At 40.2% G+C, this 25763-nt stretch overlaps 1 protein-coding gene across 1 annotated transcript in view; it reads left to right on the top strand.

Annotated features, from left to right (window-relative positions):
* The first annotated feature begins 7669 nt into the window (after positions 1-7669).
* Positions 7670-25763, top strand: part of VWF (von Willebrand factor) — a 133521-nt gene continuing 115427 nt past the window's right edge. The window contains exons 1-6 of the mRNA XM_009869457.1: positions 7670-7693; positions 9172-9226; positions 9826-9984; positions 10743-10845; positions 10937-11145; positions 19905-20029. Of these exons, the coding sequence (XP_009867759.1) occupies positions 9172-9226; positions 9826-9984; positions 10743-10845; positions 10937-11145; positions 19905-20029 (651 nt within the window). The 5' untranslated portion in view covers positions 7670-7693. The remainder of the gene's footprint in view (positions 7694-9171; positions 9227-9825; positions 9985-10742; positions 10846-10936; positions 11146-19904; positions 20030-25763) is intronic.

Here is a 25763-nt window from a genome sequence, read left to right as displayed (position 1 = left end):
AAATCTCAGCTGGCAAACTTACGGCTCTTGTTTCTATTGTCGTAACTGCTGAAATACGAGGATTTAAACTGACAGGCAGTTGGGTTTTGGGAGCAAAAGCATGGACTCTTACAAGATAGATGAATCAAAATTAAGACATTAGCTGTAAGAACTAGCAAATCAAGGTATTGTTAAGAATGCACACATAAGATGGCTTTAATATTTTATTTTATTTTTTTTTTATTTAGCTGTCTACCCACCCAAAGAGGATATTTTCCATCTTTTGTCCGTGTCTGTCAGAACAGATATAATTGGTGGATATATGCAAGTGTGTGCATATATATTAGCATATATTTGTGCATGCCTAGATTCATGGTGCTTATGCACTTTGGGGTTAATAATAGACTTTAATTTGCCCCTTCTTGTCTGAATGGAGAGCACAGTGGTGGGACTATTCTGTCTGATGCCAAATCGAAGCTATATTTCTGTTTTGTTGACTGCCCCTTGCCTTTGCTCCAGGATCATGGATCAAGGATGATAATATTCTGGGGTTTTTTTTAAAAAAACCCCACAACATCTAAATCTTACAAGCTTACCAAACCCCAGATATTCCAGTTAAAAGGCCAACTAAAAACATTTTCCATATAAATGAGATTTGGAGAGCTTGGGGAGTTTCTGAGGGTGACTTTGGCTATTTTATTGATGAATTACTCTATATATGGTGTTACACAGTGAATTGTTACTGCAACTGCTTTACAGGCCCACAGGTCAGAAGTGCTAGCTAGTTGTATTTTTCATGGTTTCGTTTAAAGGCATTTTAGCAGCCAGAAACTTAGTCAATTTAATCCCTGAGGGAGGAATTAACCACTTTTAAAATATGCATTTTGAAAACTGGCATGACATCGTGCAGAATTCAGACTCTTATTTTCTCGTAATGGAAAAATTCCCTAGAATTATATGGTTTTGGTTTTGTGTTTTTTTTTAGTTCATCTGCCTAATGGTGATGTTGTGGTGGTTGACTAGTTAGCATCTGATGTCAGTGTTGATGTTAAGGTATGACAAAGGATGCTGAAATATTTGCTCTGTCTGGAACAAGCTAGATGAATAGAAAACAGGCCACAGGGTGATTGTGGACTTGGCAAAGTAAATAGCATGTATACATTGACTACCCTCTTATGCTTATAAATGCACAGTGTAAACTAGTAAGACAACAGTTTTGACTAGTTGGAAGAAATAAAAGAAAAGGAACATGGAAACCACGATTCCAAGGGGAGGAGAAAATTCTTGAATTGGCCTTGCCTGACTCCCTGTATACAGGGAATTCCAACGCAGAGGTGAAAGCTTAAGACATTAACAAGCGAAAGAGAGAGCACAGCGAGCAATTGCTTCCAAACTCTTACAGGAAGAAACTAGAAATGAGCAATTCCCTCCCAGGCCATGCTGTTCTCCTGTAGGAACATCCCTTTCCTGGGAATGCTGGGCCTTGTGAAAGTATTGTAGAAGGTACAGTCAGGTGCGTATCCTCAAGGTGATGTGTAATTTATATAATGGATAAATTGTCCATACTCCAGGAGAAAAATGATTCTCCTCTGCTCTTTCGTTCAGTTTCTGGTAGCTCTTTGTAATGCAATGCAAATTTATGAGGCCTTTAGGTCTTCAGCTAGCACAGACCGGAGTAGCACCACTGACTTCAGCAGAGCAAAACCAGCTGGCATCAGCTGAAGATACTGTCCTTCAGCCATAGTATTTTTCCTTCCTAGAGACATTGTAGGATCAGTATATGGAGGGGGGATATTTTACTTTGATGTGGTGCTGTAGATCACTGGGCTTATGAGGTGCACCTTGTAAGCCCATGTGGTAGGTTTGCAGTCTGGTGGTCTGGCAGCTGTGTCGAAGAGCTTTGGTAGCACTGAAGGGCCTTACTTCACCCACCGCAGCCTGAGGTCTCTTTGGCTTGGATGACTGAAAAGATAATCCTAGGGAAAGCTCTAAAATTGTAAATCCCATCAGCTTGTCACTGGGGAAGAAGTTCAACTGGTAGTAACAAGGATTATCTTTCAATAATGCCCTTTTCTGACGGACTGCATAGTTAAGGTGGAAAGCTCCCAAACGCTTGTTTTGCCTTATGGACTTCCCAGCTTGTGGAAGGATGTCCAGAGGCTGAGAAGTTACAAGTACAAAATGTGGATGGTTGGCACCCCCTCATCCTCTCTGAGAAGTGTCTTTCTTTAAACCATCTATCCCTTAACTGTGCCAGGAGAAGGAGCTGAGTACTAATGATCTACAGAATGCACCGAAGCCTCTGCAAGTCATGCAGGACCAGAGCCAATGGCACTGTTTAGTCTCCCAAATAGGCTTTCTGGAAGTGTTTCAGAGATATGTATTCCGCTACTTTTTTGTTGAAATTTATTTTATGCTGATGTATGCAGCAAGTACAGTCCTGTTTAGGCAGCTGCGACGGGGACAGATCGTGGCTCCGAATTGCTTACGACACAGCTAAGCCATCCCTCTTGCCTTGCTGAGGAGACCCTCAGCACTGCAGAGAAGTGGTGGAGGAGCAACGTGAAGCTCTAAGGGGAAGCAGGCACTGCTGCTGCTCTGCTCAGGGACACGGGGCAGCTTCCTGGGCAGCCCCAGTGAGTATCCCTTACTCCTGGTACTGTACTGCACTGCTGGTGCAGGTCTAGCTTGCTGTTTTGGCCACTGCAGCTGTCTGCATGTCCTTTCTCTAGAATGTCTGTAACTGGCTTGTTTTCCCTACTCTCACTTATACCTTAAAAATGTGTCAATAATTAATTATGCAATATAAATCTCATTCAAGGCTTTTTTGCATGGGGGAGGTCAATACTCTCTTTCAGTACTAATGTACTTTGTTCATATACCTCAACTTTTTCTACAAAGGAGTGCAGTAGGCTTAATATTCTGAAACGAAGGGTTCAAATACAGTGTTGTGTGGGCTTTGCCAGATAATATTCTCATAGTGTTTTTTTTGGGGGGGGTTTGTTTCTTTATTTTTCCTCTCATGGGGAAAAAAGCTTTACTAAGCCTATGCCTGGTGTTATTTCTGACCTACTGCTCCAGGCTTTCAGGAACTGTCATGAGTTGCTCTTATTTTCAGAACTATTTGCAATTATTCTTATTTTAGCTTATTCATTGTTGCTTATGCTGAGTTTCACTGTTGGGTCACTAATGGAGAAGTTAATGTGAATCTTAGTTGTGAAAGAACGCTGAGATATACCTTCACACAGACTGGGGTAAAGAAAGCAAGCTGTCAGGGTTTGGGGTTTGTTTGTTAGGGGGTGAGGTTGTGTGTTTTTTTTCCTGTGGTGTTTTTTTTTTGATGTGGCTTTTTTGTGTTTTTTATTGTTTTGCTTTGGTTTTTTTACAAAAAATAGGATTCTGTTGGCTAACAGCTGTTGGTTAAGAAAAGAGTTTTAGGAAATGAAGTGTAACATTAAAGGATGGGATTTCTGCTTCCAATTACTCAACAGGGTAAAGACTTTCTAAGTTACAAGCTCTGATTCATCATTTGATCTCTGTGATGCACCAGCCATTAATTTTTCTGGCTCCTTTTTGACACAGTGACCTATGCTGAGGTGCTCCAGTTATGTGCTTTAAAGGCAACTCCTGGGGAATTTAATTGACTGCTTCCAGCCTTTACAATGAGAAAAATGAATATTTATTTCTTATTTGCCTTCTCTGTGCCATTTATGATATGGTAGGTCCTCCTCATGCTTTCCTTCTCTGATATTCTAAGATTGGAAATTTCTTCCCCTAGCAGAAGTTGCTTCTTACCTCAAATTATAATTTTATCCTTTGTTTTTCTATCCTTAAGAATTTCACTGTTTTGAAGATAGTCTGTCTGAGAGCTTAGATAATATTCAAGAATAAAGTGTACTTTGTATTTATGATTGCATGGTAATATTTGGTTTGTGGTTTATTTTTTTTTTTCTACTCTTACCTATTTCCTGTAATTCTTTCACTTTTTTTGACTACTGAGCAACAAAGCAGCATGGCTTCCTTCCCCATGAGTCTCTGTTTAAGGACTTTCTGCTGATTCACGAGGGATGTCTTCTGTTCTAACACTTCCTACGTTTTGAAGTACACCTTCATTTGATTTTTGTGTGACATCTGAGGATGTGGCATTTGGGATTTCAGTTTGCATAAGATGCTAAAGATCCTTTTTAGACCTCAGAAAATCAATCAGTGCCTTTGCTTGCAGAAATTAAGTGATGCTTATGGAAGCAAACTTTGTCTAGAATAGGGTACTTCAACTTAACATGCTTATCAGAGGGCCAGAATCAGGCTGAAATTTTCAGATTAGTTGCCTCTAAGATCTATGTGTTGACATCCTAAATTGGCTTGTTTCCCTGTTAAAAAAAGCCCTTTTGAAGAACAATTTGTTACTGAACCTCATTGGTATATTTTTCTTAAGTAGGATGAACTTCTCTTACAGCAGATGCTTGCATCTTTCAATAGTCTTAAAGTGGCATCCTGTGTTGCTTCCACAGCCTAATCTAATTTGCCAGTTCCTAACTGTATTGCTAACCTTTAGTTTTCCACTTTACCTACATCAAGACATTTTGGATGGTTTTCATTGCTCAGGCACTATATGTTTCATTACTCTCCTCCTATACTCAGCATTGCAGATTTCATAATACATGCACTTTGCATATGTATTTGTGAAACAAACTTGATGACAAACGTCGTATGCTGTCTGATGCCTCAGTACGTATTATCACATAACTGTTAGGAAACACTGGACTTGCATGCAACCTAGTACTTGAACAAAGCAATGAAAAACAGTATTATGGGTAATTTTTCTTAGAAATCCTTCTTATTCTGTTCCAGGAACTGGCTATAGGGGGCTTTCCAGTAACAGTACATACTCCTTTATGTGTTTCCTTCTGCGTGTCAGATGTATTATTTGTATTACATGTCAGATCTACGCAAGCATCACTAAACTTTGGCTGAGAGCGTCCATTGCTCCAATACAATAAATGCACTCTTTAATTACCATTTCCTTTTTTGGGGGAAAGAAAACAGAGCCAAGAGGGAAAGGGGAAGTTTCTTCTTTGGGGGGGGCGGCAATCTCAATTAATTTTCTTTGTTGTGTCCCCCAAGGCACTGAAGATGCTGAAGAGGTGTCACGATGTCCAACTTATCTGAACCATCTAGTAAACACTGGCAGCACAAGGCACAGGATGTCCTCTGGTGTAGACCAAGGCTCTGATCATGGAGATGAGTGCCTGTGGACTTCAGATGCTCAGTTCTAATTTAGTAACCTGCCTGCCTGCAGTCTGCTCCTCTCTGCTCCCTCCTTCCCTTGCTGGTGCTCCAGATAAAGCTTGTCAGGGTGTGAAGGCAGCGGCACAAAAGCTAATAAAGGAAGACGTCAGCCATCCATCATGGTTACAGACTAAACAATCCTGTATTGTTGAAGAACTGGCTCCTTTTATAAAAACAATAAAGAAATTGCTAAGGAACAAACTCAGCAATGATTCTGTTTTAAAAGAATATTTTAAGGGTTTCTCACTCAATCTTATATGCCAAGAAAAAAAGCATGAAGCAAAGTTACCTGCTAGATTTAGATTTTCAAGAAGTTACTGGGGACTTACTGGGGACTCAAGCACTGAAAGGATTAAAACTGAGATGATGTCAAAAGACTGTGGCGACAGGAGATCTTACTCTGCATATCATGAATAATACTGAGACTCCTGCAATAAAATTTTTTGAGAACATCTTGTGATTGCTAATGCCCAGCCTCTGGAAGGTATGAAGGACATCCTGCGAGTTGGCAGGTCCAGTTGACAGGCTGGAGCCAAGAGGAGAGAATGATTCCCCATCAAAGCTATTCCTCTGTCTTCATCCAAAACTAGAAGCAGAAGTCAGACTAAGAGAAAAACAAGAGGCATCTTGCCTATTATCTCTGCTGTTGTTCTATTTCTGCTTGTTGTTCAGAGGTAGCCTCTGCCTTGGACGTAGTTTCATGTGAAAGGTTTGTAACTCTGTCAGGTTTAGACTGAGTAAAACCCTGGCCTGCTGATGTTACCATTGTCAGAGCCTCCATACTTACTGGTTCCTCTGTCTAGAGCTTTTGCTGTTGCATTCTTTAATGCAAAAATGCTAAAGAAACTTTTTTTTAAAAGCTTCAACTTGCATTCTTCCCCCCCCCCCCTTAGATTTTACTCCTTCACAAATGCAAAGGAACACTTTGGACAGAAGCTGGGGAGGTACATTATTGCCCTTTACTGGCACTTTATTGTAGCAGCAGGGATTGCCAGATTTGCCCCACGCTAGAGGCTGACACTGTGGTGGACACCAGGTTTCTGCCAATGTAGAGCATTTTCTTGTGTGTTTCTCAGAGCCTTCCCAGCTGCTGTCAGGTGTGAGGCTTGCATTGCTGTGAATGGGAGTGAGGCAAAACTTACTGATGCTGGAGAAAAGGCAGGAGCATCTAGCTGAGAAGATACTGATGGCAGAATTAATTTAAAAATTTTGTTCTCTATTTTTTCACATAGAGCTGTAGCACGGCACTCGAGCATTTTAACATGTAGATGTCATGAACAGTTTGTGCAAATTAGATACGGCTAACTATTATTTTATACTAATTGTAGCTCCTCAACTTAAACAGACTCATCACCTAAATTGTCTCAAAAGTAATCTGTGATCATTCTGCAAGTGTCAGCCTGATCTGTAGAAATCATAAGGGAAATTGCCTACAGGACGAAGTGTTGATATTACGATGTGGAGTTTTTTTAAAATGTGTTTTTGTTTTTCCCAAGAACTCTGTACAGGAATTGTACTCCCTTCATTCTCAGAATTGCTGGTGTACAAGACGGACGTGCCTGCTGGGGACTCCCAGGAGGCATATTTTTATTGGTTTGCATTGTTTTTCTTGTTTTTAAGTGAGGACCTGTATCTGTGAAGTAATGGCAAAATATGATTTACAGGGAAATGTGTTGCCTCCAAACTCCTTTATTACTAATAGCTGTTGAAAATATAAAACACAAGACATTTGAAAATAAAAATTTCATCTGCTATGCATTTTTTCCTCAGTGTTGTACATATTCCTGTAAAGCTTGTGCCCACCAAACAAGTGTGCTTGTGACTAACTTTTTACTGTGTGTTGTTCCAGAGGCTGCTTCTGTAAATGTTTGCAAATTCAAAAAATATATTGACCTAAGAGAATATGACAACATTCAAATGTTGTCTGAACTTTTTTTTTTTTTTGCTTTCTCCCTTAAAGCAGTTGTTCACAGGAGAAATACTACATGACTCTGTGATCTTAGGTAGGGAGCATCCTACTATTCCTTTTCAACAATAGTCTTTCAAATAAATATGCTGCCTATTGGCTCAGCCAGTGAGATTTGTCACACATACACATGCAAAATATATTTCAAAGACTTATCTGTCATGTAAGTTTTAAAAACTGTTTCCTCTTATTGTAGTTTTCTGGCAATTAAGGCTCCTGATTTATACGATAGCAATTTAGTCTATTGTCTTGAGAATAAGACGGATGTGACGTTTGGTTTTTATCTTTCCTTTTAAATGAACAAAAGTTCCTGGCTTATACAAAAACAAGAGATTTCAGACCAAAGCCATTCCAGTCCTGCCTTCTGAAGGAACACGGGAAACAATGGTGGTGTAGGCTACAGGTGGGAAGTGGAGGAGTTTCTTGTTCGTGTGCAAGAGGACTCTCGTGCAGAAGAAGGTACATTCATTTCTAATTAAGTCAGTGATAAAATTGTAGAGGGTTATATACTGGCATATTTTACTTGATTGTATTCTAATTTATTAGTCACACCTGCTGTATTAAAATTGGGGGAAACTTCAAGTCTGCAGCTTAGAACAAAGTGGGAAGTGGAAGAGAGTTGAAGAAAAGGGTTTTATACCCTGTCTTTTTTTTTCTTTGCCTGCTTTGTTAAACTGAAAGGTTAACAAAGAAAAGCAATATCTGATTTGTTCATAATAACACAGTGCATGCACTGAAAAAGCACTAGCAAGTGTGTAATCTGAGAATAATACCTGTTGTTTTCTTTGCTATTTGCAGTTGCTTTTGCATGCAGTTGCCACTTCTTAACTCTCTTGCAGCAGTAAGAGCCATTTGCAGCATTATATTAGACTGAGTTTTATAATAGATCTTTATTTCAGGAAATTTTTCTTTTCCTGTCTCTTGTAAATAAGGCAAACACAGAATTTATTTATGTAGCTGTGAACTGGAACTGCATAACTGACATCAATAAGAAGTGTGTGTCTGTAAACTGAAATCATAATTTGTCTTTGCAAAATGTATTCTAGTCTTTACCTGGAGAAAATTTTTAGGGAAAAGTGTGTCTGTTCTCCTGGCATTAAAATATTAAAGTATGGAATATTGAAGCCTCTCTATTTGCTTATATCGTCACTGAAATTAACTCGCTTAAATGTAGCTCCCTACAGCTTTCATTCATTAGCTGCTAATGTCTTGCCACAGAATGTGTCTGTAGTTCACCATCTGCTTGACACTCATATCCTATTATTATTTTTCAAAGCCTGGCAGTACAGGAGGTATTTTATACATGTATGGAAAACAAAGGCTGATGTTCTGGTTGTAGAAAGCAGGAGGTAAGGCTAAAACTGCTTTTGGTGAATGGAAGTGTTCATGTTGGGTCTCTAATCTCTGCACAATTTCCTCCCTTTACTTCTTGCCCCTTATCTCAAGCATATTATCACCCTCAAATCAGTGGATTATAAGCATGTGGTTAAAATGTTGGCTGGTGCAAAACTTGTATATTCTTCCAATTAGCTGATATTTGATCAGGATGCAAATCTTGTGCCGCAGAGATGACTTCTGCTGGAGCCAAACTGGCTGCTCCAGTGTGGTGTGGTTCTTCATGTCAGGCTACCTGTTGAATAATACTGAATATTGAAGAGCTTTGTGTGTGCTGTGTATTAACCTGGGTAAACTGGAACACGTGTGTGCATTAGGTTGCATTGTGGTACCCCACATTTCTCTGCAATGAGAAGTGAAAATGGGAACAAAGAGTAGTTATTCGCCTAGATTACCTATTAAAAGGAGCATAAATGTGGGTAACTGAATTACTGCAAAAGTCTGCATGGTTTATGGCTTTCTGAAATGTAGAACCTCAAAACTAACTTTATAAAGAAATGACAGAGTTGTTGTGAAACGGACTAAACTCTGTTTTTTAACAGATGCTCCTCTTGGCAGTTCTGCTAACAAGCCTACTGCTGAACACTGTAATATCAGGTAGGAAAGCATGTTTATTTTCTTACATCTGGGAACTATAATGTTTTCACTATTTCTTCTGTGAGATTTCTCTATACATATACCCCACATGCCACCCTTTTTGCCCATCTAATACTGCAGTCCTGGCTCAGGCAATATTCTCATTATGCTGGAGACATCAATAAAGTTACTCCTTTTGGCTTTTTACCTTACAGCAAGCACTGTGTTGGGTCAAAAAGGCTCTCTGGAGTCAGTGGTGTTTGGATGGATAAACTACAGGGCTTTGCTACTGCCCTTTTGATTCTAACGGGATTGTAGGCAGGTGTGAATGAATGAATGAATGACATGCCTCAAAGGATCAGGACTGAAATTACCTATGCAAGATTTGGGCCAGTAGGAATAAAAAAGAAAAGCCATTTCACTCATGCATATAATAAAAAAAAATAAATCTGTGCTTAATCCTATGGACTGTCATACCAGGCATACAGTCTACCTAGAAGCTAGAGCTAAAGATCCAGGATGTACAATGATCAATGGTGATAAACTTCAGCAAGTGAATTCCTGAACTATAAAATTACTGTTTTACAAGTTTGCAAGTTATGTTGTGTTTTGATATCCAGGATCATCAGGTTCTTTGCTTCAGGAGTCATCAGTTTCCCGTTGCAGCCTTTTTGGAAATGATCACATCAAAACTTTTGATGGTTCTTACTACAATTTTGCTGGGGACTGCAGTTACCTTCTTGCCGGGGACTGTCACAAGCGCTCCTTCACACTCTTAGGTGAGTCTGAGCATGATGACAAGAAGTAACAAATACAAATGTTGTAGGGATGTGGCTTTACACTTGTGCTGGGTTCCATTGATGAGAAGAAAAGACAAATAGTTGCTATTTCTGCCATATCAGATAGGATGGATCACTGCATAAAAGGCTCTTGTTTTCATGTGGTGGGGTGCTTTTTTTTTAAGTAGAAATACTTCTGAGGAAATTCTGTCCCTTTGACTTCTGATATCCCTTGGCAATATAGCTCACAAATAACTACATTTTCAAGAAATGGAGATTTTATTCCACTGGGTCTTCTAAAAAGGAAAGCAAGATGATTTTAATTTTGAACTTTCTATGGGACTGTGAATGTTAAAGCTGACCACAGGAACTACATGACTCTGTAGAACTGATTTTACCTTTAAGCTAAGTCTGCCTAGTAAGAAAAATTCCATCCTGCAGGACAAAATGCCCTTAAATCAGTATAAGCTTCTGCAGTGTTATTCTTGGGGACGGGCAAGAGATGATATAAAATACAATATATTACTTTCATACCAAAGTCTTCTGGTAGATATTCTTAGATTCATTAATAATTACTCCCAGGGGTTGATGCCAGCCCTCATCCTGGGACTACCTACCCATTTCACGTTAAACAACTGTGGGATGAAATCTATGGATGACTCTCAAAAAAGTTTTATGATAATTTTTAAGTACACATTGTATTGTTATCTCCCTGAGTCCCAGAACTGACAATATTTGCTTATGTCCTATCTCTTCAGGTGACTACCAGGATGGGGAGAAAATTGGTTTCTCTGTGTATCTTGGAGAATATTTCAATCTTCGCTTCTCTTTAGATGGAGATGTGATGCAGCAAGACAAAAGGTACCTTTGAGAACAAGTACTCCATCGCCCTGATGTTTTGTGTGTGTATGTGTCATATTCTGAGAATTTCCTGTTTTTTGTTTTTTCACAGGGTTTCCATACCTTTTGCCTCCAATGGCATATTTATAGAGAAGGAGGCAGGCTATTATAAAATATCCAGTGATGAGCATGGCTTTGTGGTGAAGATTGATATCAGTGGGAATATTCAGATACTCCTTCAGGAAAAGCACTATAATAAGACCTGTGGGTTGTGTGGCAACTTCAATAAATTTGCTGAAGATGACTTCAGAACTCAGGAAGGTAAAACTATGGCTGTATTTTAACGTACGCTCTGCACACTTTTTTCCTGATGGGGATCCAACAAAGCTTTTGCTGATCCAGCAAAATGTTTCTACAAAACCTTTCAGGTATCTCATCTTGATGTACCAGAAAGCTGTCTAAGTTCTTTCATCTTCCTTTCTCCTGAAAGGAAATTGCTGTCATTCCTCATTCCTAAGCAAACCTCAGAAATCTGAATTTAACACTTGTAGAAACCTTGAATCTTGAAATACAGAGATCAAGCTAGAGGTTAAACAATGTACAATCTAGTGTGTGCGGAGACTGGCTAGGAGAAGACCCAGCAAAAAAGGTGTGAGGAATTTTCATGAGTTAGACAAGTGGGAGTGAGGATAGTGTTGCAACAGCAGAATATTAAATCCTGGGGGTTGCTACTGGCAGGTTTGTCTTCAGATTTGACATGGGATGCTGTTTTATGAAGTAGTTACCTTATAACCACATTTCCTTATCTATATGGGCTGCAGGATTGAAGGTGCACCTTGCATCACACCAATCCTAACGAGAGGGAAAGACAAGACTCCTTCTGCTGCTCTGTACACTTTTGTGCAAAGTCTACCAGTGTGGGTGGCAATTAAGAGTTTTGGAAAAGCCCTGAATACAGCTTTGAAAGGCTGATCTTAATTTGTGATATTTCAGAGTGTGTTTTAATTCTTGACACTTACCTGAAGAGGAGAGGTTTAAAGTTAGTTATTACATTAATGTGCTAAATTGATAATGCAAAGTATGTTTTAAAAAATCATACAGAAAATAGAGACAAAGGAACTAGGAGAAGAGCCTGACTGTGCTCCAGAGTTGTGTTTTACTAAAGACTTAGCTTCAATGTACAGAAAAAAAATATATTTCACAGTATGTTAAAGTGATGGATCAGTCCTTCAGTACTGTAAATAATAAAAACCAAACTCACTGCACAGAATTGCTTGGCAGGTTTTGGATAACTTGATGTCTGAATATGTTGAATATGTTGAGATTTGAGGTTTACATCTTTTTTCTTTTTCAAGACAATAAATAGCAGTGAGGCTGTTATAAAAAGAAGGATCAGGAAAGGAGACTATATTGGCTTGGAGTGTAGAAGAATGTAGAAGATTCCCTTTGGTTGCTCATGTTTAAATCTGTTTTATGCTGTGTTTGCTTAACATGCCAAAGACTGTATCCTCCCTCTGCAGTGCTTCCACAACCACGTATTTCCAAGTGTAATGAAGTACGTGACAGGGTCACCACTTGGAAGAACTGAAAATTAATAGAGAAGGTGACGGATCATGTGTGGCTCTTACTGTATGAGGAAGGTCCTGACTTCTGTAACCTTGGTGGGCATACAGATATATGTTTGGTTTTTTTGCCTGAGGAGGAGAATGGTATCTGAGCAATTCTGCTAATTTTTTTTCTGATACAATAGACCTTTTCATCTAAACTAATTTAGAAGGAATGAGAATTAATTATGTTTGAATTTGTTGTATTTGTGAGGGGCGTCACTACGCCTACACATTGTTTGTCTCCGTGGCAGCTCTGCTGGTGTGGATGGTTCATGTGAGCACTTCTTAACTTCCTCCAAGAAAAACCATCTTTTGATTAATTCAGAGCTAACTTCCAGGTGAGGGGCAGCACAAGCAGCTGGGAGAGGTAATACTTTTTAAATGAAAGATCTAGGGAGCCTGTTGGTAACTCATGAAACAGTTTACACTCTTCTCTCCACTGCATTTTTTATTTGCTCTCATTTTAGCCTGATTAGATCTTGTAAAGGTCAACCCAACCCAGGATGTCAGCCTGGTGTAGTGACGTAGAGATCTGAGGGCTCTGTAGGGTTACCGTAAGGTTGCCAGCAGACTGAACTCCTGTTGACGTGTCCATTTGCTTCCTGTTGAAATCTGAGAATATTTTTATTTATCAGATTGTGTCCTCAGTTCTAATGCATTAGATATCAAATACAAATCCAGTGTGGAAATATTAAAAAAACAGTAAAATCTTTGAGGTTCAGAATAATATGCAATGGAAGCACAGTGTGCAAAGGAAAAAGACAACTACCTACTGTGGCCAAGATTAGGGGCTCTCACCTGGAAACCTCTGGGAAGTACTATGCTGAACTGATGTCAGAGGCAAAGGGAGAGAGCCAACAGTAGAGGTTATAGCATCAGATATTGTGTTATAGCCAATGAGCTTGTCAGAAAGCCGAGAAAAACTTCCTCTGTATTTTTTTTTTTTTTTTTTTCCAGGCTAGGCAGGAACATCATGATGTGCTAGCATTTAAACTGGTTTGATTTACACTGAAATGGTAACCTGTCTGGTTGCTAATAGTCCTTGCCTGGTATGAGGGGAACCTATAAGAACTACTATGATGGAAAGAGATCCAATGCTGAAACGTTTGCTTCTGTCTCTCACAGACTGTACCTCACATGGTTTAAAAGCTAATGCAGTACTTCTATACCATCTTCTTATCTGCCTGCATAGGAGGAAATTCATATGATTTGATGGCTCATTTCTAGGGCATCTTAGTGATACCAGAGGACCAGATCCCAAATTTGTGCAGAAGTCAGAATTGTCATGGATACAATCTAGCCCGTAAATACTTTATTTCATGTAGCAGCACATGTTTTGTCATGGTTTCAATGTAAGGGCAATGTTTATGTTGAAAACAAAGGAGTGTATGGGTTTTCTTCTGTATTTTAGGGTGAAAAAAGTGGTTTAATAACACAGAGGGTTAGTCTGGTTTGTTCCTAAGAAAGTGGATTAGGATATAGAACTTAAAATGGACTGCTTTGGGGTAATGGTGAAATAAGAGGCAAAGCACCTGCGGTTTTACCAGACGTTGCCCCTTAGAGCAGGTAAATAAAGGAGACATGAAGGAAAAGATGTTTAAACTTAGTGAACACTATGTAATAATTTTTTTCCTTGATATATTTTTTCTGTTTATTTATACTCATGTTCTATAGTATATCCAATCATGTGCTATTGACAAGGCATTCTTATGACTCCACTGTTTTGGTGTGGAAACAAAGAACTGATAGTCTGATGAGAGGATAATGCTTCTGTGTGCAATTTTGATGCTCAGTTATTGAGATCCTGGAGTTCTAAGTGATATGACTCAAGCTATGATACCCTAGCAAATTAACATTTTTTGGACTCAGCTTTTGAAGGTAGTGGTCTTGGGAAGTAACTCTTGAATCTAAAAAAAAAAAAAAAAACCAACCCAAAAGTCTCCCCAGTAGATTTCAGAGTTGCAGACACATTGTTATTCAGACAGTTGATGAAGATGGGATGCTGAGTCACTCTCGTTGACATAGTTGGTTACTAAACTAGTTCGTCCTGCAGAGAAGTGCTCGTGTCCTGTCGAGACTTACAAACAAGGATGATTGATTATACTGTACATGGTTGCTTGTTTACTGGATACAGCTGAAAAAAGAAGCCAGCTTCCCCTTTGGAGGTTTGTCATCACACTTTAAGAAAAACTAAAAAAGAAGTTTCTTGAAACCTTCCCGGTTTATTTTTGTTTGTTTTCGTGTCTGCTTGTTTCTCCCATATATCCTAGTGAAGGATTTAATTTTTCCTCTGCTTTTGCTTGCCAGCTAGGCTCTGGTCCTTTACAGCCATCCTGTGAATGCTTCCAAGACTCAGTAATTGAACAGGCTCTGCTTTCTGACATCATCATATGTTTATAACTGGTTGCCAGTCTTTACTTATAAACAGAAACAAGAAGTTGAGTGCTTTCTAGATGCTCAGATATCTGTTTAGTAGCCTTTAGCCCATGGTATTTGAGTGTCTTGTGATTGTTTCTGTGAGCATTTTACAACTGGGAATCCAAAGCATGGGCTGGAAGAGATGACTTGCATGATACTACAGTGGAAATCTGACACAACAAGGGTGACTCGATCCTGAAATCTCCTCAGGTCATGCACACATGAGCAAGTCATCCAAACTCTACAGCCTTGTAGCATGTCAGTGGTCAAAGGGCATGCTCTTACATTGCTGAAAGCGTAAGGTAATTTCTCCCCAATGAGAGAGGCTGCAGCACAAGCTCATGGAGCTTATTTGTGTGCCTGAAGCCTCAGTCTTTGCCTAGTAGCCTCATTGTTGAGTTGTCTCAACAGTGATACGACTGCATTAAAGTTTATTTATGGAGGAGAGCTCATTCAAGCCCAACACAGGGATATCAATTCATCATTTTTTTATCTGTGCATGTTAAGCACTCTTAGCATTATGGAAGAAAAAGAAAAACTCAATCTATTATGTTTTTCTTTGTAGTGGTAGGAAAAGTGTTTCTGGGAACCTGTCTGCAAATTACAAAGATATTAATGATAAAACTATAAATACTATGGCTAATTTTGGATAAAGGCTTGATAATCTGAGCCTGCTCCAGTTGTCAGGAATGTATTACAGCCTTTTAAGCTGCTGAAATACAGAATATATGATACTACTAGAGAGTGAATATATGTTAAACATGTAGAAGCAGATAGTATCTGCAAGCAAAAATCTGATTTTTCAGGTAATGTTTTTATATCAGAAGCTTTTAAAACATGTTCCAAACTATCACTTATAGTAGTGCAGATAATTTTTTTAATTCTTTTTCTAAAAAAAGAAACAGAAGATTTGGTCATTCTGATGCCCATATTTCTTGACAATGTAAAGTATATTAGTAATTTTATTTTAGGCAAGTTTGAAGTTTTTGTTTGACCTAAGTAAATCTCATCTTATTTTTTCCATTTTAATACAGAAAGCAAAGAGGATAGATTCACAAGGGAATTTAATTGTCATTTAAAAGCAGTACAAATGAGGAAGATTTGTATCCATCTTCATTATATGGCATTCATCTGAAATGCCAGGAACGTGCATTTGTAACACACTGCTTTATTCAGAATTTGTAATTGAAGTTAGACATTTCTGTTGTGAGGAGGGTGCCTTCATCACAGGGCTGTAGAGATTTGGAGATGGCTTTTTCTTATCTTGTGCTTAATATTATTCATTTTATATTGATCGAACCAGAGAAGGCAGGAAAGATTTTAAAGTCCATGGCTTCAATATTTAATATCATTAAATACATCCAAAGTATGGATCACATTTTGGTAAACCTTGCCAAATTTTGCTTGCCTGGAGCCACATACAAAACCATCTAAAACTCTGTAAAACAAACAAACAAAAACAACCAAAAGAAAACCCAGCCCAACTTCTCCCCAGTTGCTTGTTAAATAACCAATGAGTGAAAGTTCATGCACCTCTACCCACAGTATGGTAGTGCGTTGAACAAATTCTTGCATGCGTTTTACAGAGGAGTTAACAGACCCTGGGAGTGTTAACCTGATGGGCCTGTGGCCATAAGGAAAATCTGCAGGAGGTCCCGGAAGGGGAGGTCAGCGTTTCGGCTTCACAGTTGTATGCCTTCAGTGCGAGGGGGTTACTGCTAACCCTTCACCTTGCCCGACCAGTCCCAAAGTAAACGAGCAGCATTCCTGTTTCAGATTTCAATAAGAACTGGTCGTTTTGAGGCCCAGATATCAGTGTGAACACTGAATTTTCTGCTGAGTGAACATCATCTATCTGAAAATGTGAAAGTGTTCTGACAAAAACGAAAGGGTGGGGAGAGAAGTCTTGCCCAAAACATACCAGTGTGATGTACTGTGGGGTGGTTTTGTTTGTTTGTTTGTTTGTTTGTTTTTTTTCTTTCCTCTGCAAAGAGACATGAGGGCAGCAATCAGACCACTGTCATAGTCTTGACAGGACACCCCTGGAAGCCCTACCTGCTGCTCGGGTGGTTGGTATGTGGACCTCTCCTTGGAGGACCTTAGCAGGGTCACTTACATAGGAGAAGAGAACAACCACCCACCTTGCTACAACCTCCTTTCAGGTAGTTGTAGGGAGAGACATGATCTCGCCTCAGCCTTCTTTTCTCTTGACTAAGCAACCTCTGTTCCCTCAGCCACTCCTCATAGGACTTTTGCTCTAGACCCTTCACCAGCTTAAGAAACCCCAGTTGTTTATTTAGACTGTTTCTGTGGTGTTGCTTCTTCCATCTCCTTTCCTACCCCCTTGAGACCTTCAGCAGAAAGAAATGGAGTCAGTGGTGGTGGTGGCTGCTCTTCCCTCTGCCTGGAGCAGTCGGAGGCACTGGTGGACGATTCTCCCTTCCTGCTTTTCTTCTGGAAGTCTCATCAAGTAGATGAGGTATTTGAGAATTGCCACACTGATTCACAGGCCACGTAGTGCAGAGTATGGGTTAAAGAGCCTTCTCTTTACCCTCTGTAGAAATAACTTATCCCCATGACCCCAATTTGTTAAGCAGCTCAATGGCCCCAGAATCACTTCACAGTTTCATGTTAGAGCTCTTCTGATGGTCAGTGAAACCTTCGCGTCCAGCTGCTTTTGACCTTTCCAGGAGGGAGCTGCATCTTACTGCGTGTTTGTAAAGCTCCTCATCCAATGAAAACACAAGTACTCTGAAAACACAGGTTCTACTGGATCTATATTAGTGGAAGTAATAACTGATAATATTCAGTGAAATACTGTGTATCTTTGCCCTTTCTGCTAAACAATGCAGTCACTGAAGCTTCTGGGGAAAAGCAGGCTGGCAAATGTGCATGCAAAGTTTTGCAGCACTCTCATTTTAAAGTGATAGTGCCTCTCTATTCATTTATCTGTTGCCGTAGGTCACTCAAGGCTACACTGGACAAATCACAGGAAACTGATCTCTCTTAATTCATTATTATTCTAGATTTTTACTGCTGTATGTTGAGGAGGCTTACCTAGGGCAGGTCCTTGAGCTATTGAGCAAACCAAAAATGATCCAAGTATTGCCTGTTTCAAACAGCTCGTAGCTTAGTTTAAGGGCTCGAGGACTTTAGGAGGAGGAACTGCTCTGGCAAGTTGTTGGCAGATTGCTTGTGCCCGTGGAGTGGTCTGTTAATACACAGACAGGTGCTAACAACAAGAGGGTTTAAAGAGGAAGTTCCAAAAAAAACCCAAACCCCACCTGCCTAACAAACATGCAAAAGTTTTGAAATTATTTATTTTGAAAAGGAAAATTACTTGAAAGTACTAATCAGGGAATACAGCAGAAGAGTTAAAATAGTATAATGCAAATCATAGAATATTTTGCATAAAAGAGCTATATAAGAAGAATAAATTTACAAGAACCACAGAAGAAAAAAAAAATGCAATGGAGGGGGAGAAATGAAAAAGCAGGTGACCAGCAATTCAGGGTCAAGAGTTGTCCCAACCTTCAAACCTTACTTGTTGGTAAATTCGGATCTGGTGGTACCTGCCAGCAGGACAGAGGAACTGTACTTCAGGGCAGAGCCCATCTCCTAATATGGAACTTTTAGTGTAAGTCTGCATTAGTGCAAATAAAAGGGGATGTATTTGATTTGGCACCTTTCTTCTCATCAGACAAGATTTCATTGTTACAATCCATGGTAAGCTAAAGGGTTGCATTGTTCTTGTTGATGCTTTGCTTTTCTTGTAGCTGAGCTTTGGGTGCATAGATTAAAATTTCATGCCTTTTATCAGTTTCTACTGTTATCCTTTCTTCGGAGTCTTCCTCCTTTGACGTCTGCTGTGGGCATAACATGCTACATTTCTACTTCACACATACACAAAAAAAAGTCTACTAAAGGCTCCTGGCTTTAGTACACCTGCCTTAGCATTCTCAGTGTAGTTTCACAACTGCCCATTAGTTTGGGAACAGTTTTTGTGTTCAGTATATTCTGTGTGTTTGTATTTAATGTACAGCAGGAAGCTCAATGAAATTTTTAATATATACATATAATACGATATCATAAAAATATGTTATCTCTGTATTTGAGAAGCATTTCTTTTGTTTTCCAGATACAGTCAGAGTTGTATTTCAATCTGTTCTCTGTATGAGGTCTTGGGAATCCATTATCAGTGGCAACTGATATTCTCACATGCAACGCGGTAGGGTTTTAAATGGCAAATTTATAGAACTGAGAGTCATGAAATTAACTATTTTGTAGTGGTAGGCCTTGAATCACTTAAACCATGGGAGACAAAAGGAGGAGAAGGGAATATTCCCTTTCGAGGAGGATTCCCTTTCTCAGAAGGATGGAGCAAGAGAAACAGAGACTTGGCTTGCATCTCCCAGGCAGCAGCAGCCATACAGATTAACTCCTTCAGCTTCACTTTTGTGCAAAGTAGGTAAAAATCTTACCAAGCCTGAGACAGAGGCTGCTTTTAATAGGACAGAGGAGCATTTTTCAGGAGAGCTTACACAGTAAGAATCATGGACCCTAGCACTTATGGTGTATTCTTTGCACAGAAGATTTTAGCTTCAGATAGAAGGAGAAAATCAAGGATAGCTGGGATCAGGAAAGCTAATACTTTCTTTGGTTAAGGAGAACAGCTTCATTTTGTTTGTCACATATTTCTTGTGTTTTATTGACAACTTTTAAGCAGCAGAAAAATGTGTAGGCATGCTTAGGCTTTTGCAGATTAGAGCTGACCAGCAAATAACCTGTTCCTGCAGGTATGAGAAGTGGTGGGAGCTACCTTCTGTGGGCTTTAGTCTGTCCTTGAGCTCAGAGAGGTCATCTGCAGGAGTCAGTCTAGATCACTGAAAGCGACTTTTCTATAGTCAATCTGTTTGGTGTAGAAATTTGTGATGTGACAGTTTTTACCTTTAAAACCAGCTTTCAGCAGACTATCACATCGATAGTAGCCAATAATGATCACTTGTTGCTTGAACCCCTAAACAGCCAAGTGCTTTTCCTCTTCTTCATTCACAGGGACCCTTGTGGGAAACAGTTACGATTTTGCCAACTCCTGGGCTTTGCACAGTGAAAATAAGCGATGCAAGAGAGTGCAGATTCCAAGCAGCACCTGCAACATTTCATCTGATATTGCAGAGAAGGTTGGTGCCGCAAGATACGGTTCTGGTTTTGGTCCCTGCCTATCTGAAGGCAGCTTGCCTGCCCTTTGAAAAAAGGGTGCATGTGCTTCCTTGGTCACCTAACCTGATTGTTCCTCAGCAAGTGAGGCGCACGAGAGACCTATTTTGGGATTCTGAGGTGCAGCGTGGTCTGAGATATCTATACTGGGCATTATCTTGTCGCTGTATTGCATCAAGGTGTGCGTCTCGTCGTCTAGCCAGAGAGGAGTTAACCACCAGACTGCTGGTGGCCATATGTAGGTCCCTGCTGTGGTGCAGCAAGGTCAGATGCAGGTAGGAGGTGGAAGTGATGCCTTCTTGTCACGTTGCCTGTGCTGTCTGTGGGTGCTCCCAGCCTCTCTGTGAGCCAGTGCGGGGCTGGACGCAGGATGCAGCTGTGTCCTTGAGGTTCCTGAGGTGGTAACGGTGTGCTCTCCCTGCACGCTCTGGCTGGTGCTAGAAGGGGCATTTCTTCACTGGGCTTAACTGGTGCTCTAGAGAAGTGACCTCAGCGGTCACATGTGATGACTGATGCTAATTTACATGCAGTATTGAGAAAGGAACAGTTTACTCACTAGCTGGTGATTGCAATTTTTCTTTATTATTTGCATCCTGCCTGTCACTATTGTTCAATAAACTGAAACATGTATATACTCCCATTCCCCTCCCTCACACCAAACACAGCACACAGACATCAAACAGATAAAGGAACCAACAGCTTGTTTGAGCCTGAAGTGTGAATTGCTGCCAAATAAACATATTATTTGGGAAAGCTGTGTTTAAGAGGTGCCTGTAGAATGAGGTAGCCGATTCCCTCTCTGATTCTGCTGGCAGGAAGGCAGCAGTTTTGAGGCCTCTGTGGGCACCACCACGACAAACAGTATTTGTGAATGGGCTGCAGTTCAGGTACCTGGGAGTCAGCAGCGGGGGGAGATGCTTTAGCTAGGCTATTTTTGACTGAGAGGATATTCTCTGTAGGTGTAGCCAAGGCTCTGTGCCACCATGCTAGTTGCTGTTCGAGAAGGAGGAAGTTCCTTCAGCTATGCATATAAAGAGTAGCTCTGATTTGTTGAAGAAACACAGAACTGCTTGCCTCGGTGAACTCCATGGCTCCCTTTTCTTAATCAGCCTTTTTCTTCTCCTCTATTACAAGTACAAGGATTTTCCTTGTTTTGCTTGGACACAGGGCAGGCACACACAGATGGTTACCAGCTCAGGGAGTAGCTTTGACTGTATACGGACTGCAGGATATATTACAGGTTATGACTGTCATGGTAAGTTGAGCCTTCGTCCGTTGAGGGTTTGCATCTGATCTCACGTAGTCTTGTAAATCTGAATGAGCTGGTGGTGTAGGGTTTATGTTTATACTAGAGTAACTGAGGCCAAAATGTAGGTGTCAATTTCTTGCTATACAAGTCCTGTAAACTGATAATTGATACTAGTTTATCAAATAATTTCTTAAGAGTAGCAGTTCCTGGAACATATGTGCTATACATCTACTTTGAGTGCTGGTTTCCTAGTTACTTGGAAAAAGCTAATTAAGGCTCAAACAAACTTGCAGAGTTCTGAGTATTGATGCTTCCAGTAAGGTTTTGGATGGGGATGCTTGTATTAGATATGTCCTGACATTCAGCAGAGCACACTTGGACCCCTCGACACTACAGCTTCAGCATCACAGCCTGGAAACTTGGCTGAGGAAATAGAGCAGTGACTGTGGGTTGGAAGGCTCTAGACTATGTTTCATGTTTGAGCTGAGCCAGTGTGTGAGGTATTTCTGTTGGGGTCAGGACTAATTGAACACTTCATTGGAGTAATGGTGCATGGTGCCCAGGGTGTGACCAAAATGTGAGGAGTTTCAACCTGGCTGAGATGTCTTCTGAGGGACAGGACTGATTCAGAACTGGTTGCAGGGCTGGTTCTTGTGACTAGTTTTGGCCACTGGAATTTTATCTATTCAGGCAAGTTAATATTTAGATATTGTCAACACTGCAACTGAGGTCAGGGAGTGGCATAGAGGAAGAAGTCCTGTCTGATGGGTAGGTTGCAGCTAGTGTGAGTTTTGTACAGGTCACGTTAAATATTGATGCTTTTTGGGATGAAGTTTGTTCTCCTGCAAGCTGGATGAAATTATCTTGTCTCTTGTGTGAGTTCATGAGCTCACAGCATTTAACAGTGGCTTAATTTATTCACTGTGCAAGAATAAACACAGCACTATTAGCAGAAGTCCAGCCAAACGAGTGCCTGCTGAAGAATGTAGGGGTTTTTAATAGCATGCTTTGTTTGCTTGCTTCAACTTCAAGAATGTAAATCTCCTTGTCTACCAGCCTCCCTCCCTTCCTGCCAGGCAGTCAGCTGCTAGGTAAGGAAAACAAGAGCTTTGGTTCAGTGCACTCCTGCCACCCCCCCGTCCCCCAACTTGGGGCAGATCTGAGGATTTCTTTGCTCCCTCTGTCCCCACCCCCCCTTCCACCACAACGGCATCCTTGGAGAGATGGCTTCTGACTCCTTTGCAAGATGCAATGAAGCCAGAAAGCTTTGCTGCTCTTTTTTCTTCAAATCATAGAAAATACAGGCAATTTCACGTTGCTTAATAAGGAAGAGCTCTTGTATTCGTTAATGGGTCTGTATATCAACTCGACCCCCGGCTCACGCTCCTACACTGCTGTTGCTCTGGGCTTTGCCCAAACTGACAAACCCTCCAAAACACACAGGGACGTAGAGGGTTGTTTGAAAACTTCCCTGCCTGCAGATACAGTTTCTTCCCAGATACATGTATTCCTCTGTTAGGGCTGGAGGCAGCTTGGCATCTGCACACTGGACCTGCCTGTCGACTGCCTTGTCTTGTGATCCGGAGACCATGCCAGGCGGGGTAGTGTTGGAGGGGGGAGGAGCTACTGTCTCCCTACAATGCAGTGCCCTCTCTGGCTGCTCTTTAAGTAACAAAAAGAAAGAGCTTCTCTGTGTGCTGTCTTATCCTTTTTTTTTTTTTTTTTTTCCTGAAGTATAGAATGGAGTGATGTGGATAACTGTGGTTATGAGGCAGCCTTGGAAACAAAAATATATGTCTTAAAGCATTGTAATATGTTTATGTGTTCTTAGATGTTGATCTTATTTTCTAGATTTCACTTCCTATAGATATGGTGTGTGGAGGCCACATTGTATTATTTTTTTTGTTTTCTGCTTTCTCACTGGGAAACTATACCTATAACATTAGATGTGAAAATGAATGGAACTAGAATTCAACTAATTTCTGCTTTAACTGTGATTGGTAAGAAGTAATCCTGTTCATATCTGATAGAATACTTCTGTATGAAATAAACAGCATTTACTGCGAGATTTGGAAGCAAGTGGGATAGGATTTCAACTTTTGCACTGTAATTTGTAATGGTAGAGGTCACAAGCTGGTCCAGCAAAGACATGGACATACAATACCATAATGCATTTTAGGGGTGAAGAAGAGGCTCAATATATCCAAGATGTCATTTTTCTGCTCCTGAAATATACAGGTTAGCTGGATGAGCGTTCAGGTGAAATGACTTCTGTCAGTTGTTATTATGCTTGCTCAAATGTACAGCCAGCTTTTGGGTGCTTTTTACTTGGAAAGGTGGAAGCCTGGTCATTCGCTCTTTGAATGAACCAAAAGAAGATGTATTCTGAAAAACTATACCCAATTATGGCACCAAAAAATACCCTTCCTGAATGATCTGGATAAACACTTCTGTGTATCTATATCCCATAAGGTTTAAATTCAAGGGAATGAGAGGGTGTCTGCTTTCTTGTGTTACTTTTTATATTATATCTCTTTAATGGCAATTATTAAGCAATAGGCAAATGCAGCTCATGCAGCAGCAGAAGGCGATGTCAAAGAAATTGAAAGAATGCACAAAATTCCACCTACAGCTCTGGGTGGTGGGACTTGCGCAGAAAAAAGGTCAGTAAATTCGTGGTTACTAAGAGTTATCAGTGCCAGGACATCGCCAGCCCATTTAGGAAAGCATTAAAATAGAACTTGTGCAGCAGTCAAGGGAGATATTTCAAGACCTTCACCTCTATTTCAGATACTACAGTCAGTTTTGATAGTTTTAATCTTACAGCCACCTGCACTCTAAGCACTGTTCCAGTCTGAGGCTTCACTCCCCGATCTGTTGGTTTTAGATGCTTCCTTGTGTGGAGCTGCTTCCAGGACTGTTGCTCCACGAGAAGGAGCACTTACAGCAGTGCGTGAGGCTGCCAATATCTGGTGCTCACCATATATGTGCATTGTCCCCAAACTGAAGAGCAAGGACCTCTCTTAGTTTAGCTTGACCATTGAATTTTAACGAAAGAAAGGGGAGGAAATAAAAATAAACTAGCAAAATGGTTTAAGTTGGGAGGTCACCTAGTCCTGGCTTGCAACAGGGCCTTCTCAGGTCAGGCTGCTCAGGTCTTTGTCCACTCACATTTTGAATATCTCCTTAGGCAGTGGTTCCACAGCCTGTCTGAACACGTGTTCCAGTTTTTGACCAACCTCATGGTGATTTTTTTTTTAATCTCTTTGGATTTACCCATATTTCACTGTATGTGTGTTCATTAATTCATGATAATAGTTGAGGTATGTCTAAAAGATGAGGGAAAAACCTCAACTATAATTCCTTGTATAAAGCCATTGAAAAATATGAATTTGAATGGCAAGAAAACCTTTGTGTAGAGAAAGTGAACTGTTTGTTGCTTTTTAACATATTTCACTTGGTTTCTTGATAATCAGCTAGACCTCAATCATTAGGTATGTTGTTATTGAACAAAACTAAGACTGAAAACACTATAGAAAAACAAAAGTGGTTTAATTTTTGTGTGCATGTAATCTCCCTTATTTTTAGAGTAACTTTCACATATAACATTTACTGCTATGTAATGAATCTGGTCCTATATTATTTTTTCTCCTAGTTTTACTGTTTAGTGGAGTATGCAGTCTAAATTCTATTGCAACAAAACAATTGAGTTGCATTGCCTTATCAACAAGGCTGTTACCATACTGAGAAAACTTACTAACACAGTCCCTAAATGGGCTTATTGCATATGCAGATTTTCTGTTGCATTTCATAGTATCTGGATCAAGGCTTTGATCTGGGAGTTGCCGCACTGCTCATCCTCTGAATGGGCCTGAACTTGGTTTTGGGTAAATGAGTTTAATCTTAAAGTGCTGTTTTAATAGCTTTTTTGGCTGCTTCTGTTACTTCCACTCTAAGGGCACTTTTTTAGCTTTTTATGCTTCTTTGTAGTCTTTCGAGCAGCACCGATCACCACTGATGTAGTTCCTGCTCCCTTCTTACAGTCTTTTGTTCCAGCTGGTTCAGCGTTGTGGTATCTGGGCATCGCGTTATTCCAGGCTGGAGCTGCTTTTCTGAAGGACTGTCATGTTCAGCTCTCTAATGGTGCTCAGTTATCCTTGCTTTAAGTTCTCTGAGGCCTTTCTCAGAAAGTTCAAAACCTTTTTGTGTACGTGGTTGCTCACTAAACGCTTTACTAAACTGAATATATTCCCAATGGACCAGATATTTCTGGTTGGTTTGTTTTCATAAGCAGGAAGTTCTCTCCCAGTTCAGACACGTACTAGCTTGAGCTGATCACCTGGACAAAACACCCTTTAGCAAAAAAAGTCTTTTCTGCTCATTAGATTTTCTGTAGCTATACCAGCTGTCTGTCAGAGAAGATCTGCTAAACTATGTGGGGGGTTTTG

Source organism: Apaloderma vittatum, unplaced genomic scaffold, assembly GCF_000703405.1.
Source record: "Apaloderma vittatum isolate BGI_N311 unplaced genomic scaffold, ASM70340v1 scaffold1895, whole genome shotgun sequence".
NCBI lineage: Eukaryota > Metazoa > Chordata > Aves > Trogoniformes > Trogonidae > Apaloderma > Apaloderma vittatum.
This window is presented reverse-complemented; position numbering and strand designations above follow the sequence as displayed.